We start from the raw sequence: 18,385 nt of genomic DNA, 5'->3' as shown, positions 1-18,385 counted from the left end.
GAAAACAATACAATACATTTTCTTCAACTGCAAATTTTCATACAAGTAGATGCTATAAATGGTTGGGAGTTCAAGTAAGTCTTCCTTCAGTGTGTAAATACCACTTTATTCAACATTGTGGTTTCATATCCAATAAGATTATAAAGATAATTTTGTTTTAGTTTGCTACTGTTTAGACATTATGGCTCCATAGGAATTGTATAATATTAAAAAATGAAGACAATAATGCTGAATTGGTAATGGATATGATACAATTAAGATCTTGCACATGCTTAGAGGAAAAGTACATGGATTTAATTGATCGTTTTTCTTATTTTTCCAAAAATGGGTTAAGGATGAGCATAGAGTTTTGGTGATTTGGGTTGCTTAGCTTTAGTCCAATTTGGACTGCTTCCTTTCACCTGATGCGTCATGAGTTTGAATACAAAAAGAAAATTAAAAACACATAAGTATATTTTTATTTTCAGTCCACAAGTTATTCCATTTTTATTTATTTTAACCTGTTTTAGTGAAATTACTTTATCATTAATTTTACTGGTTAAGGATTATTATGGCTATAAATTTTCATCATCATCATAAAAAAAGAAAGGATACATTAAAAAAATAAAATGCGTGTAAAACAATAAAGTGTAAAATTTAAGAATGTAACAGAAAATGTTGACTCAAAATTGCTCCTCTTTAAAATCAATACAAAGGAATACTGAAAACACAATTTATCACAAAGGATACATATCACATCGTGAAATAAATAAATTCATAATTATCCACCACTCAAGAATTTTTTTATATGTATAGTACATATTTATTACTTCACATGTTTTTCTTAAAGAATTAGTTCACCCTCCTGCAGTTAACACGAATTTCACCTTGATTCCCGGTAAGGGGCTGAATATTTCCCATCTTAATCATGGAGTTGGCGAAGTCCTTGTAGAAAGCCACGGTATCATAGCTGTATTGTTTAACCATTGCATCAGTAGAACCACCACTGAAAAGTTCTTGATCAGAGTGAAGAAGTCCATTCTTTTGAACCAGATCAGAGAAATAGGCAACATCAAAGCGTGCAGGAGTTGGGTCCAGTGGTGAAAGGTTGAAATCACCTCCATTTCTTGGGCAAATGTATTTAAGGTTTTGTGCAAAGTAGGGATTGATGTTAGAGTCATTGTAGATATGATCCTTAAACGAAACACAACGTGCATATCCAATTGTGTGGGCTCCAGAAAGAACAACTAGGTCCTTCTCATCAAGACCATGGTTCTTGAAGTTGCTAATAAGTTCTGGAAGATTGAAAGATGGTGCTGGAATGTTGGCATTTGCAGCATCACGGCTTGCTGTAGTGGAGTCTCTTCTTCCAAGTCTCACGTCCCATGTGGCCCCTCCTAGCTGCATGCCGCATGCACATATTTATTTCTTTATCACAACTTTCATTCATGTTATAAAATAATTAATGTCAAATGTTTCTTAAGGATTTTTATTGTATACTCATTTTTTATTATTAGAATATAGCCCATGTCACAATCACCTCACATATATGCTTTGACCCTAATACATTACGAAATAAAACTTTGTGACCATTTAAAGGTGGGTTGAGAATCCACTTCTAAATATTTGAACAGAAGAAAGCAATTTCCTAGAAAATCAATTTATATTAAATTTTTGTGATATAAATTTTTTGAATTTTGTGTAGTCAAACTTTTTTACAAAAAAGGGAAAAGGATTTCATTTCATAATCTTATGCTCCCTCGATTATTTGATATCATAACCGACTACATAAAAAAAGTGTCCCTATCGACCAATTCAATTCAAAACATTAAGCATAATAAAAATTAAAAATATAACGACGAACATTAATCAACATATAGCATTTGGGGTTTGTAAGTAATAGCTAGTATACTAATATTATTACTCACCGCAACCACAGAGTCACGAGCGGCTACAGCCAATATGTCTGCGCAAGAAACAACAGGTTTTCCGCATGCTTCGTCCACCGCTTGCTTGATCTCATCCACCACTTCAAATCCTCGTGCAGACATGTTGTTGGCAAATGCATTCTTTTCGCTGTCAATGGAGGATGTTGAGTCTAGAAGAATTGAACCATCACAGCCCTAAATCACCATCACCAAAACCAAGTGTTTATTAGACGCACACATTCACATCATGTAAGAACTATAATAACTAAAACGCACTGTAAAATACATGACATGACATGATAAATTATGAGTAAATTTTATAAATATTATTTATTTAATGTTTATACAAAGAGAAATAGATATAAAATTTATAAATAACGTGAAACTTTAACACATGACACACATAAATATACACACACAAACACAATGTCTTACGTTAACAAAGCAATCATGGAAGTGCAAACGTAGCAAAGATGCGCCCATACGACGCTCTTTCTGCACCGCAGCCTCAACTACACTTTTGATGGTGCTTAAAGCATTGGGGCATGTGTAGTCGTAGTACTTAGTTGACAATTGTGAGAAAGCTGAGGTTGCAAGAGTTGCAAATACAAATGCATGGAGAAGAACAAAGAAATATCCACGCGATGCCATTCTATTATGCAATGACTTCTCACAAGATCACTGGTAAGTAATCAATGATAGAATTTGGAATTGCCAATATTTTGTATTCGAGTTTATTTGGATTGCTGTTGTTACTTTGTTGTATTTATAGAGCCACTAAGACGCGTGCTGCCCAAAAAAATATCAATGACTGTACCATATAATACCTGGTGATTAGTGGACTGGGCTTATCAAAAAGACCATTTCACCTTAAAGAAACGTTCATCGTAGGTATTACAAATGAATTAATAAATCGTAAAAATATGAATATGCAAATTGATTGATTTGGTCCACGGTGGGAGCTGTTCATTGATAAATGCACGCCAACCATAACTAGTAAAGCCAAAATCATGTAAAGGGGTATATGCATCGGATACATCCTTTTCGACTAGATCAAGTCCGAGCATCACATTAACATACATAGAAAATTCAGCAAAACTAATTATTAATCCCAGTTAATTAAGTTAGCTAGTCGTACTCATTCTATATTATAAAAGTGTTTTTTTTTTCATGTAAGAAATATTAATTTGGAGTGAACTACAAAAGAATTATATTTCACTATTTTTCTTTTTAATCCCTGAGTCTTTGTTTACATTCAACGTGAACTCGTGGATTAATATATTTGAGGCGTTAACTTGAATAATTTTGGTTTGTACTTTCTAGCCAAAAGAGAACGTATCGGCTTATTTTGATAATTTATTACTTTCTTGAGCTATATTTTATTTTATGATATGTTCTTATGCTTTTTTTTTTGTTTTTATAGTAATTTTTTTCATGAACAAATGTTTTAAGTCTGTTGTGATCCTAATTGGATAAACAATAATAAATAGAGGCAAAATCTATAATTCTCTTTTGAACTTGTTATTTTTTATTTAGTTTTGTATGAAGTTACCTGTAGTCAATTATTTAAGTGTAAATAAACAAGAAATTTTAACTCAATAGAAGATATTTGATAGTTTATGTTTGATTGCTATTAAAAGAACTGTCTTTAAATATCTTCTGAGTAATTTTCTAGAAAATGAGACAACAAATAAGTATGATTGCTATTAATTAATTTAATATGTTAAATAAAAATTGAAAAATTAAATTTCCTTGAGATTTATTAAGATTATAATAATATTTAAATATAATATATTTTATAAAAAAGATATATCTTAATTTGATATAATGTGTCAAGCATTAAAATTTGAAATTGAAAATAAATTTAAACTGAGATTAATTAAATTTTAGTAATAGTATTGGAGAGGAATAAAAAAAATACAAAAAATAAAATAAAATGACACTGTTAATATAGATGAAGACATTTGACTCTTAATTTTAGTAAAATAACTTGTAAAAATATTCTACTTTAGGAATGAAGACTCAAATATATAATATACATGTGTTTTTTCGAAATAAAATAAGCTGGGCTACCTAAATGAGCTGCACACACAAGGACAATGTTGTTTTACAAGATAACTGGAAAAATGGCTAAATAAAAAGATAACTGAAAAATTGCTTTGTTTTTTGATGCAGTGTTTTACAAGAAACTGCAATTTACATGCACTATTCTGCTAGGCATATGTTTTGATCTACAGTAATAGACATTTTATTATTTGAACCCTAAATCTAGACAGAGAAAGGTATTTCAATTGTCAAACTATTCAATTGAAATTCCTTTAAAATATTGATAAATTCAAAGCGCCAACTATGGCTTTAGGTAAACCGCAAAGGTTGATTTAGCGGTAAATAAGCGTGCGGAATGTGGATACGTTTACGTAATTAGATATAGTAGGTTGTAAGAAATATATTCATCAAACTCGAAAGAGGGAGCAGTTGAAACACAATAAGTTGAGTTGTAACATTGGGGACATATATTCAAATCTTACTGAAACTAATCAAATTATTATTTTCCGGTTAAGTATACAATTTCGTCTTTTAAAATGATGTTTTATTCATCTTTTATTTATTATTATAATTGTGTGTTTGGTTTGGTTCAAATGAAGGAAAAAGAAAAGGGAGGAGAGGAAGTTTCCTTTTTCTTTTTTTACTTTGTTTAGTTCAAAATTTTAGAGAGAAAGAGAGAAAAAAGAAATTAAAATCTCTCGTATCTCATTTTTCTTTTACCTCTAAAAGTGAGAGAATTTAGAGGAAAAGAAAAGTAATCTTTATTATATTTTATAATTTAAATGATTAAGTTGTCTTGGAATTATTTTTAAAATTTAAATTTACTCTTATTTTATTTAAAACTCTTACACCTCCTTCACAAATAAAAACACAGTTTCTCTTTTTGTAGTTTCTTCACGCGCGCAGATGCATGCATTTCCTTTGTCACACAATATCACACCCTTTTAATCTCATTTTTTACAACTATTCAGTCCAAATATATCTTCATTCTTCTACTATAATTTCTTTTCGGTGTCTTGGTGTTTCATACTTGCGGTATACACAGGAGTAGAACACCGCATTTATTGATCAGGGTAGATTTATCATAATTAACATTATAATTTTTCCTGTTATTTTGATAAATATCGTTTATGTTAATATTAAATTTACCAATTTTAATATTGATACTTCATTTATAACATATTGTATTTTGTAAAAATGTTTAAGGAAGAGATTCATAATTTATGTGTCAATTATTTATACCCTAATAATGTTGACTGAAAGTTAGATTTAAATAGTTTAAGTAGTTAGTTGTAACTATTAAGCAATTAGCTTGCAATTGTGATGATTAGTTACAATCAATAGTATATTTTCATGTGTAAAGTCGTAATAACAACCAGTGTGTGCTTTTGTACTATTCAGAAAGTGCTTAAAAATTATTTTCTAATTTTGTTCTTGCTTCTTGCTATTTTGTGCTTGTGAAGAGTATTTTCGTGAATCAGGAGATAGTTTTCTAATTCAACTAATATTAGAAGCACTGTTTTTCAATTCATAGACGATTCAGGTAGGAGCATTCGAGCACATTCCATCAAGTAGACTTCCACTACTTGATGGGAAGAATAAGGAAAAATGGTAGATTCACATGAAGGTGGTGTTGACTTTCTAATAGAAATTCGGATTCTCCCTTGCCGGCCTCTCTACAACGCCTCTCCATATATAAATGATCTTGTCCATTGAATATACTTAATGGTTCTAAAATGTTTAGCTTTTAAAACTTAAAAAAAATAAAATAAGAAAGGACACTTGAATTTAGCATATGGTATAGAAAAGCCGTATTTTGTAGAACCACCGGTTCCTATTGCTGTGTATAAGGGACTTGTTTTGCCTATATATTGACCAAAATATCAAATGGGCTGATTGTCAAAATATAGCACTACCATGGAGCCTAGGCAAGGAGGTTAATCCTCATTTCTTTTCTCTATTTTTTACTTTTTTAACAAACAAAATTTAATTTTCAAGTTACTACTTATTCTAAATATATAGTTAGATTAAAATTCATATAAAAACAAATAAAATTTTAGAAAACAAAATAATTTAATAATAGATAAAAATAAAAAATTTGATTCAAACTGAGTCATACAGTTGAAATGAATTTTTAAGTAAAATTTAAACAGAACTGAATAGCAAACATTTTCTTTCATTTTTTGCATTTATAGTTGAAAATGCATTTACATTTTTTGCATTTCATTTAATAGTTCTACTACTGCCTACTTTTCTTTCAGCTTAATAACTTTTCTTTCTTGATCCACACCGGGTTCTCTAGTATCAGAGTCTGATGGGAAAGTAGAAATATATCTTTGGATCTATTATAATTATGTTCGTCTAGATCTGAATCTTTAATTTATGTTATACAGTTCAACTTTTTTAAAATATCATTACTGGAAGTACAACAATTTTTAGTTTCTTTTGAATATGGTTGCAGCAGTAAGTCCCGTGTGTGTGTTAAGGGCAGTAAGGCTGATGCGACAATGTTATATTCAAAAGAAAAGAAAGAACGTAAGAAGCTGGTGGCTGTGGTGAAGATATTTCAACCTTTGTAAATTTGTATTTTTATATATAAAAAAAAGTTCACAAATAACCAAATCTAGAAGAAAAAGTTATAAAAGATCTAATAGTATATGTTTTTATGGAACTAAATGAGGGTGATGAACCAGAGGCTTAATTTTATGATGTCTCATTTATTTCACTCTTTCTCCCGCATTTCCCTTCGCTCTAATTCTAGTTCATCCCCCTCTTCCTCTCTAACCAAAAATCTACTCTTTAATGATCGGGAGAAACAATCTCTTGAAATTATCCCAAAACATAACCTCTTCGATGAAGAAGTTCGTTTCGAAGAGATTAACTAAAACATGGATGACTGGACCATTCCAAAAATCCTTCAGGATACATTATATATTCCTGAAGAACAAACCAAAAGAAATAGTTCTGATTATATTATCAAGACTGTTGAAAATAATATTCCTTTAGGATAAGAAATAGGAGAAGAATTTCATCTCCTGTCAAAATATTCTATACATGAACATAAGAGAAAATATAAGTTTCTCCATATACGATGTGTCCAGGTTGTTATCAAACCTTTAATTGACATAGGCATAGATGTCACTGTCCTAATGTGTCTCAGAGATATTATACACAATAGATTTGAAGATTCCCTTATAGGACAGTAGAGACTAGTCTTGGCCAAAGACTAATTTATTTCAATTGTTACCTAAACAAGACGGTGAGTCTTATGGATAGAAATATTCTGGACTCTCTATTTCTTAATATTCACTTTCATGGGTTAGACATGAAAGAGGGATCTATTCTCGCAGCTCTTATCTATATGATCTAGTATAAGGTTATGAATTCTTGTGCATCCAGAGTCCTTCTCAAGCCCCAAAAAGGTGAGACTACTTTATTTATCACTGATATGACAAAGGCTAATGTCTCTCTTCCTAGAATCATCAAATGGGATGAAGTTACTCTCCCTGAGAAATGAGTTATGGACAAGGCTACACGTTGTGTTCCTAGACCTGCTTCTCAGATTCAAGAAATTTCTCAGGACAATTCTAGAAAAGTCGAGATAACCTTCAATAGGAGAAACTTTTTTTCTTCTAGAATTGATGCTTATAGCAGACAATCTGATTTTGCATCTGCGAGGAGGTCATTCTCTTCCAGATCCCAAACCTTTAGATCTGAGATACCTAGAGCTGTAGTTCATGATCCTTCTCATATAAACTTACAAGGATTAGAAACCTTTTCTACCATTCCTAGAACTGTTTACCAAACTTCCGATAAGGAAGACAAAAATTAAAGTATCCAATTTCCAACTTAGTCCTCCCTTAATGAGTCTTATGATACAGTCTCATAAGTTTGTTATAGATAAGGAAACCCTTAGGAAAAATTTCTATTCTGAGGAATGGAAACCTCAGAGAGAATATTTTTTCCAAAATTACAAGGGTAGTAATAGATCCAACATCCAAGAGAAATTTTATAAATTTCTTAAAAAAATTGAACAAAACATTCCTTTCTTTGATTGGTTTCATGCTTATACCATTCAAAATAATTTAGATTATCCTTGGCAGGAAGATATTATTAGTACCTCTTTTGCTAATGTTATTTCTTGGCAGATCAAAGATGGAAAAATAGTTCAAAGTGATCTTCCTCCTTCAACCCAATTCCAGTTGCCCAAATTAAAAGATAATTGTGGCAATCCTGTAATGGCAACGCCATTCAAGACCAAAAATACTGATAAAGCTATCACTTCTAGTGATATTCAAGGCCTTATGGAACAGGCCAACTATACCAATAAGTATCTTCAAGTCTTAGGAGACAAGATCAATAGAGATAAGATCCCTGCTAACAATCCAAAAGAAGAAGAAGTATCTTCTTCTGCTCCTCTTGAAAAACCTTTTTTCAAACCTTTCAAGATTAGTGCTAAAGCTAAACAAAAAATATTGGAGCTTAGGCAAAAAGAAAAATCAAAAGCCTTAGAGGATAACCAGAACGAGCTGCTTAGTAAAATCACCAGTATGCTTACAACCGTTCTTGATACTCCTCAAACTTCGGAAGAGTCTAGTGCCAGACCAAAATCTAGGTCTCTCTCTAAAACAGTCAATGTCATTTCCAAAGCTGATTTAGAACAGTTTTCTAAAACATATTCTGTCTTAAATATCAATCCAGTAAATACAAATAGTAAGAACTGAAAATCTTCTTCCAAACTTTATTATACTAGAGCCACTGCTTCTGATCTAGTTTTAGAAGAAGGTCATGATCATAATATCCAAAGTTTTAATTCAAATGACATTTATGTTTGGAACATAGATGGTAAGTCAGAGTATAATATTGTCTCTACTCTGCAACACATGTCCATTGTTGCCATGGGCTACTATACCAATCATGATTATGTTGAAGATACCATTGTTCATATCTTAGTTGCAGGATTTTTCGGCCAACTCAAAGGATGGTGGGATAATTATCTCACTGAAACTGATAGAGAAAAGATCCTCTTTACCGTTAAAATCGATGATAAGGGAAAAGCCATTATTAATAATGATGAGCAGTTCTCTGATGCTGTGTATACCCTCTTATGCACAATATCCCAACATTTCTTAGGAGACTCATCTTTATGGAGTGATAGATCTGCTGAGTTATTATCCAACCTCAAGTGTAGAATCTTAGGCAACTACAAATGGTATAAAGATATCTTCTTGTCCAGAGTATATACTAGAGAAGACAGCCAACAACCTTTTTGGAAATACAAATTCTTAGCTGGTCTTCCCAAATCTTTTGGTGATCTGGTTAGAAGCAAACTCAGAAATCAATCTGTCAATAGAGAATTTCCGTATGACAGTCTTAGTTATGGCCAACTCCATACTATCATCACAAAAATAACTCTGAAAGTCTGTCAAGAGGATAAGATTCAAAGACAACTAGCCTAGGGGAGAGCCATGAATCAAAGAGATTTAGGATCATTCTGTGAACAATTCGGTCTACCTCCTTGTTCAACCAAAAAGAAAAAACAAACTCCTAAGAAGGAAGCTGTAGAAGCCAATAAGAAACCTTACAAAAAGAAGTATAATAGAAAACCTTCTAAGAAAACCGGCAAAGACGTCATCCCCAAAAATGTTCCTAGAAAACCAAGAACAGGAGTAACATGTTACAATTGTGTTAAACCTGGCCATATCAGTAAATATTATAGGCTCAAAAAGAAAATTAGTAATCTCAACCTTGATCCTTCCATAGAAGATCAAATCAATAACCTACTTATTGAATCCTCTTATGATGATTCTATAAAAGAATTAAGTGAAGATATCAATCAAATTCAACAAGATAACCAAGTTCTTCTGATAGTGATGAAATTCTTGAAATTAATATTGTAACAAAAGAACAAGATCTTCTTTTTGAAGCTATTAATTCCATTTTTGATCCTCGAGAAAGAAAAAAATTTCTTAATAAATTCAAAAACGTTTTGGAACCAAACAAAAATCAAAAGAACTTTTCACATCAAATAAGTTTGATATAACTCATATCTTCAAGAGATTAGAAAATAATTCTAATATAAAACCAACCACTATTTAGGATCTTCAGATTGAGATTAACAATCTCAAAAGTGAGATTCGTCAGATCAAAGAACAACAACAAATTCATCAAGTTATTCTTTCATAACTTGAAGATGATGATGAATCTGAAGTTGTAGAAGAACAACTCTATGAGAAAAAAGATTCTAAAATAATTTATTCTAATAATCCATAAGAGTTTTTTATGAATTTAATCAATAAGGTCAAAATTCAAAAATTTTATATTAACATCAGAATCATTATTGATGATTTTGTTCTTGACACTTTAGCTCTCTTTGATACAGGTACTGATTCAAACTGTATTTTAGAAGGATTAATTCCTACTAAATACTTTGAGAAAACTTTTGAAAAATTTAGCACTGCAAATGGTTCAAAGCTTAAAATTAATTATAAATTATCTAAAGCTATTATTGAAAATCAAGGTTTTAAGGTAGAAACAAATTTTTTCCTTGTTAAAAATTTGAAAAATAAAGTTATTTTGGGAACACCTTTTAATATAGCTCTGTTCCCCCTTCAAATTTCAAAAGATGGATTTTCAACTTATCATCTAGGTAAGCAAATAACATTTAAACTTTCTAGCAAACCTTTTACTAGAAATATTAATTTTTTCTCATTCTATTGATCAACATTTCAAGCATATAAATATTTTCATTAATATTGTCAAACAAAATGGTCTTGCGGTCTCAAAATAAAAAATCAACCTGTTTTAAACCAATATTAGGTTCCTTGATCATAATATTCATTAGGGTACCATCATCCCTATTAGTAGATCTTTTGAATTTGCTAATAAATTTCCTAATAGAATCCTTAATAAAACTCAGTTACAAAGGTTTTTAGGATGTCTTAATTATGTAGGTGATTTTATTCTGCACCTTAACAACATCATTAAGCCTTTATATGATAGGCTTAAAAAAAATCATCCTTGGACAGATGTTCATACTAATGTCGCCAGGGAGATCAAAACCAAAGTAAAAGATATAAAGTGTCTTTATTTTCCAATACCTCAAGCTTTCAAAATTGTCAAAACTGATGCCTCTAACATAGGATATGGTGGCATTCTCAAACAAAGAGTCAACTCCTATGAGCATATTATTGCATATGCTTCAAAACATTGGAATTCTACACAACAGAATTATTCAACTGTTAAAAAAGAAGTTTTAGCAATTGTTTTATGCGTTTCAAAATTTCAATTAGATTTATTAAATTAAAAGTTTTTTATTAGAATAAACTGTAAATCTGCCAAAGAAATTTTATAAAAAGATGTTAAAAACCTCGCTTCCAAACAAATTTTTGTGAGATGTCAAACAATTTTAAGTGTTTTTAATTTTGAAATTGAATATCTCAAAGGCATTTCAAATTCTCTCTCCCTGATTACCTTACCTGTAAATATTTACAGAACAAGTAAAATGCTTAGAAAGGCCACAGCCCCTTCATGGGGTGGAGGAACTTCCAAAGGAAGAGTCAGATTAGCTCTGACTCTTAACAAATCTAAAGCAAAGTCTGTCTCACCAAACTCCAGCTCAAAATCTTCGGAGTCATCAACTCCGACTGGGTCATCCACCCAGAAAGCCATCCAAGTTGTAGAGTTATTCACTCAGTAATCTGTGATTCTCAAAAAAGACTCATCCAACAAGGCTGATTCTTTTTCCTAATCCAAAATACCTAAACAAACAAAAGCAGATTATGCTTTACCCATTAGTACTCTCTTAGCCATCCAACAGGAAGCTTGAGTAGTTTACCTAAAAAACCTGGGCAGATATTGCCTCTGAAAACGAGATAGAATTAGACTTAACAAGCCTAAACACCATTGTCCAATCCTTAACCTAAACAATTAACCTTCCTGGAGAAACCAATAAAAATGTCACTCTCTAAAAGGACAAACAAATACAAACTTCTAAGAAAACTCCAAAATTCATCACACTATCTTGCTAAAGGAAAATTTTCCTCAGTATTACAAATGGAACCTGAATTTTGGGATAAAAACCCTTACAAAGTCATTTCTAAAGTCTTTCCTCCTAGTTTTCATTTTAGACCATATGCTTTGAATAAAACCAAACAATTTTACGAATTCATCCTAGTGGATTTAGATTCTGTTTCCATTAAACATTACAAAGACCAAAAGGATTCATCCATTATCACTCATTCAACCATTCAAATTCTCAAAGTAATAAGTCCAAAGAACTTTGAAAAAAATTTAAATTCTTACAAAAAATTCTCCCAATCCTTTGATCCAGTAGGTTACAATTATTAGGATTATATTGATGCTTAGACCAAAGTTTTTTGGTTTCAAAATAAGCTTAATCGACACTCTTGGTTAGTTTATTTTAAAAAGAATCAAAATTATGATTTTCCAAATTAGTTCTTACAATGGTGGAACTTCTTTAGACCAATAGAAGAGATTTTTCCTTTTCCAGTAAAAGAAGGATATACTCATTTCAAGAGCAGATATTCATAGGAATCAAGAATTCTTGCAGATCTTAAATATTTCTCTGTTTTTACTCTAACTTGGGTGTTCTCATGGCAATACAGATATAACAAAATAGACAAAGAAGAATACTCCCCATCCTTCACAGGTATTCATTTGTAAAATGGTAGAACCAATTCAATACAGGTCATGCAGGACCTTCAGAAGTCAATGAATTCTTCGAAGCTAATCCTAAATTATTAAAGCTTGCTGATCCAGCAACATTCCAATTTCTAAACCAAAAATCCAGAATTGCAACCTTATTATCAGGATGTGATTCAAAAGAAAAATTGAAGGATAATCTTAAAGATGTTCTCCTTCTTCTTCAAAGTCAAGATGAAGCTGAAACTTCTTCCAAGAAAGATTCTCAGTCTAAAAATGACAAAGACTTCTATCAGAATGAAGATGACTGTTTCGATATAGATATTAAAAAATTGTAACCTGTACTATAATCAATAATTCCTGTTATTAACCAGAACTATAGAAAAAGTATTTTAATTTTCTATAAAAGGAGTCATTGATCATGTTGTGAGACACCCTTTCATTTAGTCATTCAAGAGAGTTTTAGAGAGAGAAGCTCCGAGTGAAATAATCCTTTGTAAGCTTTTCTTTCAGTTTTAATAAAATCTTGTTTCTATACAATTTTCTCTCTTCCCTCTTAGTTGGTTCTGTTCTAATTACCCTTGTCCAGCTTTCTTCTCTTTTCCCTCCACTAAATTTGTGTTGATTCTACCGCCGTTCTAGTTTCTAATATTTTAAATTTCTGCATTTACATTTTCTGCATTTTATTTAGTAGTCCTGCTATTGTCTACTTTTTTTTTTTTAGCTTAATAACTTTTCTTCCTTGATCCACACCGGGTTCTCTATATTTTTAAAAATAAAATATATTTTTAGAAAGAAAATCAAACATATTCTAATTATGTAACTTTTTAAAACTAGCTTTTAAATTTGAGTCCGATGAAAAGAAGAATTGATTTAGCTTGCAGCCCAATTAGCATTGCAGCCTAGATTAGTATCTAGCCCAAAACCATGACAAAGAAAAGCCTATAGCTCAAACATACTTAGACTATCAATATTAGTGATAAGAAAATAAAATAATGGCAAAAAACGGAAAATAAAATAAGTTGACATAAAAAATGAAAATAAAAATAAAAATGACAGACTAGGCACAATGGGCCTACGGTTGACGTTGGCTGAGCTCGACCATGAGCTTCTGGTGCAACCGTTCATGGCATCTGATTGCTGACTTGACGGCAATATATGGTGGCTCTCGGTAGCCTGTTTGAATTGGCATCAAATATGGGTAATAATTGATTTTACACACCACGATAGACCGGTGTAAGTGAATTTTGCAAAAGTCAATGGCTTAACAACACCCATAAATATTCACTTTCAACTAAATACAGTTTAGATGAGCCAAGAGAAATGGTATTAACCTAAATTTATTAAAAGTTAAACAATTATGTGAGTTTTATTTTTTCTTTGTTAATATTTTTTTTTTGATAAATTTTAGTTAATAATTGAGTGTGCTTAAAAGATGTTAAATAGTATATATTCTTGTCACTGTGTCATAATAGGTTATAGATCTTTTCAAATGTATGTGAACTTGTATTATTTCTTTATTAGGTTTCAATGTTCTCATATTTCAGGAATTGTTTTTTGTCAATGCAGTAGAATTTTTTTTTTTTTTGAAATATGAACAACACTTGAGTCAAGTTCTTTAAGAATTTTTTGAGCTATTTTTTTTTTATTAAAAACTTTATTTTTGTTAAATTCGTACTCGAAGAATGTTATAAGTTATTAAGGTAAAATTCTAATTTTAACTAAAAATAATAAAAAATCGTAATTTTATACCAAATTTTGTCCTTAAATATATTATTTACGAGTTATATTAATTTTCGTTATTTTGGTTGAGAATTTGAATGAGTTAGTGATTATTATGACCACTATCATAAAAGCTTATCAGCTAATAATTTTTTTTATCATCTCTTTCCTTTTTATTCATCTTGTTTTCGATCACATTACTCATTGTATTTTTTATTTTTTCTCTCTTTCTATTTTTGTTTTTCCTATCTCTTTCCTCCTCCTGTTATTTAACAAAAAAATGAGTTTTATATTTTTCCTTTTCACCAATACCTAAAATGGCATGCTCTGAAATCTGGCCTCCGTTTTCTATCTAGGAAAATAGCGTCCTGCATTTTTCAAAAATAAATAAGAGACCCATTTTTCAGATACAATTGGCCTTGTTTTATTCCATACACTTCACAATGATTTACCAACTCTTGCAGATAATTCCACAACCAAAGAAGACCATAAACACATACTGTAAGATTATTACATATATATAAATGGACAATGATTCTTAGCCTCCATATTTCAACTACAGACGCATAAATATAAAACAAAAACACACTTATTACTTCACTTATTAATCTTTCTTAAATGATTAATTCACTTTCCTGCAGTTAACACGAATTTCACCTTGATCCCCAGTGAGGGGTTGAATATTTCCCATCTTAATCATGGAGTTCCCAAAATCCTGAAAGAAACCTTGGGCATCATAGCTGTACTGGCTAACTAGTGCATCAGTAGAACCACCATTGTAGAGTTCCTGATCAGAGTGAAGAAGACCACTCTTTTGAACCAAATAAGAGAAATAAGCCACGTCAAAGTTCGCAGGTGTTGGGTCAAGAGGAGAAAGGTTGAAGTCACCACCAACTTTTGGGCAAATGTATGCAAGGTGTTGTGCAAAGTTGGGATCGATGTCAGAATCATTGTAGATATGGTCCCTAAACGAAACACAACGTGCAAATCCAATGGTGTGGCCTCCAGAAAGAACAACAAGGTCCTTCTCGTCAAGACCATGGTTTTGAAAGTTGCTTATAAGTTGAGAAAGACTGAAAAATGGTGCTGGAATCTCTGCATTTGCAGCATCACGACTTGCTGTTATGGAGTCTCTTCTTCCGAGTTGCACGTCCCATGTGGGTCCCCCTAACTGCATGGGGCATGCAAATTATTGATAATGGCAATTTTCATTCATGTTACAAAAAAATTAAAATGTTTTCTATATCTCTAAATCATATATGAGTGCACCGACTTTTAGACGTGTGGGTTAAGAATCGAAAGTTTATATTTGAATATGATGTTTAACGAGTCAAACACTCAAGCTTTATTAATAGCATTACAGAAAACATGTCATTTATTCATCTTAATATTAAATTAATTTTTGTTAGAATCGATCGTTTTAGTAAAAATTAGATTATTAATATAGATATTATAAGTTTATACTGGTAAAATGATATATTTTATTAGTAAATAATTTTGTTTGTAAAAATATTAATATATATTATTAACCTATCAAATGTTAGTATAATGTATTATTTACTAGTAAAAGTCTTTGGGGTTTATATTATCAATTTATTTTATTAAACAAAAACTATTATTAACATGCTATGAAAAATATATCTCATCGTCATGAAAAAAGCATGCTTTTTATATTATGTAAATATCAATTAATCCTTTATAAAGAAAAGAAAGAGAGAAAGAAAAAATAAACTCTTTTATGCAGGTAAAAAAGTAGTGTATAAATAGTTAATGTGAAATAATGATAACATGTATCTTGATTAAGTCATCTTTAAAGCTGCTCTTTAGTCAATTGCTTATTTTGGGCTTTGGAAAAAATACTGTTTACTTGTTGCATCCGTTCTTTATAACAACAAGGAATGTTTCTTAATTCTGAAAGTGAGTTGCACTCTCATCTTTATTATATTTCCAAGAAAATTAAAAACAGTTCTACAGTTATTTATACCACTTTTGTTTACAAGCTGTTAAGTCAAAGATTTTATAGAAAAGAGAAAAGAAGAAAGCATTTTGTTTTAATTTGCAACATTGTACCCATTCTATTTTGACCTGGTAACTGAAGCATATAAAAACTGAACTATATGTCGATATCAATTCGCTTCAAAACGTAAGCATTATAATAATAATAAAATATAAAATACATGGGCAAACATCAAACTCAGCATGTGGGGTTGGAAGTAACAAGTAAAATAGTTTCACTCACCGCAACCACAGAGTCTCTAGCGGCCACAGCCAAAATGTCAGCACAAGAAACAATTGGTTGTCCACATGCTTCGTCCACCGCTTGCTTGATCGCATCCACCACTTCAAACCCTCGAGCAGATTGGAAATTAGGATTTGCATTCTTTTCACTGTCAATGGTTGGTGAGGGGTCAAGAAGAATTGAACCATCACAACCCTGAATCACCGTCACAAAACCCAGTGATTCATCAAACTCAAAACAGTTAGATCAACTAAGAACCCACGAATACACATTCGCGTGCTTAAACACACACATGTGACTTCATATACAATAAGAATAAGAGTAGTGTCAATGATATACCTTTAAAATCATTCTAATTTATTGGTTGAAATTTATTAAAAATTAAAATATATAAATAAAAATTATTAAATTAAAAGTGAGACTCATATACTTTTAAGATTTTTAATACAATTTAATTAATAATAAAATACTTAAAAAAGTATATGATCAAATAAAGTTTAATAAAAATGATTAAAGGACCTCCTAAAAATATTGTTAAATGGATTTAATGATCTATATTTATTATTATTAGTTCTTACAATAATCAAATATTTTTATTTAAATAGTTTTATGTCCACGCACAAACAGATATACACATGCACATTAGAAATGATACATCTCAACTCGATCTTATTACAATTTTTTTAATAAATGTAGAGAGATAAAAAAAAAAAAAGAGAAGTCATAAATAAAGTAAATAATATGAATTTTAAAAAAAATGGAATTATAAAAAGGCTGTAAACATAAGAGATAAAAATAGCATTACTCTATATACATGTATAATACACACATACATATATATGAAAAAATAGACTTACGTTAACAAAGCAGTCATGGAAGTGCAAGCGTAGCAAAGAAGCGCCCATACGATTCTCTTTCTGCACGGCAGCCTCCACGACGTTTTTGATTGTGCTCAAAGCGTTGGGGCACGAGTAGTCATAGTAATTAGGTGACAATTGTGAGAAAGCGGAGGTTGCAAGAATTGCAAGCACAAGTGCACGAAGAAGAGCTGAGAAATACCCATGCGAGGCCATTTTATTATGTAATGATGGATTAGAAAGTATATGGGGCCTAATATCTTGCTAGATAACAAGATCACTAGTGAAAAATGATAGAACCAATTATATAGTATTTGAGTTTTCGAATGGTGCGTTGTTTTTATAATCTCGGGGGAGTGCACTACATAAAGTAATAGTGACTGTCCTATATGATGCCTAGTGGGGTTTGGACTTGGCCTAGGAAAAGACCATTTCACCCGGAAGAAGCATTCACTGTAGGTGTTAATAAGGAACTAAGGAAGTATGTAACTTCCCAAAGTTTCCTTAAGAAATTGAAAAGAGGAATCTGACCAATAGCTTGATTAGTCCATTTGTTATTTTTATTATTTTCTTTCCTTTCAAGGGGCCTTGCATTGGGGTTGGACGCCAACCACAACAAATAAGGACAAATTCATCTAGAGGGAGAAAATAAATGGTTCATATAGTAAATTAATGACACCAAATGAAGATTATTTTTTATATTATTTTTAGATAAAAAAATAGTAACTATCAAAGGAATATATAAATATTACAGCAGGATAAAAAATGGTGTGTGCTATGAAAATTTTTTTATGGGTATCATACCTAAAAAATTTATACCAATAAAAAAAAATACATGACAAGTTAAAAAAATATGATTATATATAACTTATTTAAAATTATATTATTTATACTATTTGCTGTATGATGCTATTTTATATATATATATATATATATATATATATATATAT

General features: G+C 30.7%; 2 protein-coding genes across 2 annotated transcripts; both read right to left on the bottom strand.

Moving 5' to 3' along the window:
• Nucleotides 1–831: 831 nt before the first annotated feature.
• Nucleotides 832–2,558, bottom strand: LOC113851597 (peroxidase P7-like). The gene is made up of 3 exons (XM_027482114.1): nucleotides 2,343–2,558; nucleotides 1,908–2,102; nucleotides 832–1,380 (listed from the first exon to the last, which is right to left on the bottom strand). The coding sequence occupies exons 1-3, from the start codon at nucleotides 2,556–2,558 to the stop codon at nucleotides 832–834; spliced, it is 960 nt and encodes a 319-aa protein (XP_027337915.1).
• Nucleotides 2,559–14,961: 12,403 nt separating this feature from the next.
• On the bottom strand, nucleotides 14,962–17,651 carry LOC113849682 (cationic peroxidase 1-like). The gene is made up of 3 exons (XM_027479760.1): nucleotides 17,436–17,651; nucleotides 16,579–16,773; nucleotides 14,962–15,510 (listed from the first exon to the last, which is right to left on the bottom strand). The coding sequence occupies exons 1-3, from the start codon at nucleotides 17,649–17,651 to the stop codon at nucleotides 14,962–14,964; spliced, it is 960 nt and encodes a 319-aa protein (XP_027335561.1).
• Between the last annotated feature and the right edge of the window lie 734 nt (nucleotides 17,652–18,385).

This window comes from Abrus precatorius, unplaced genomic scaffold, assembly GCF_003935025.1.
Source record: "Abrus precatorius isolate BTA unplaced genomic scaffold, Abrus_2018 Scaffold9, whole genome shotgun sequence".
NCBI classification, from domain to species: domain Eukaryota; kingdom Viridiplantae; phylum Streptophyta; class Magnoliopsida; order Fabales; family Fabaceae; genus Abrus; species Abrus precatorius.
This window is presented reverse-complemented; position numbering and strand designations above follow the sequence as displayed.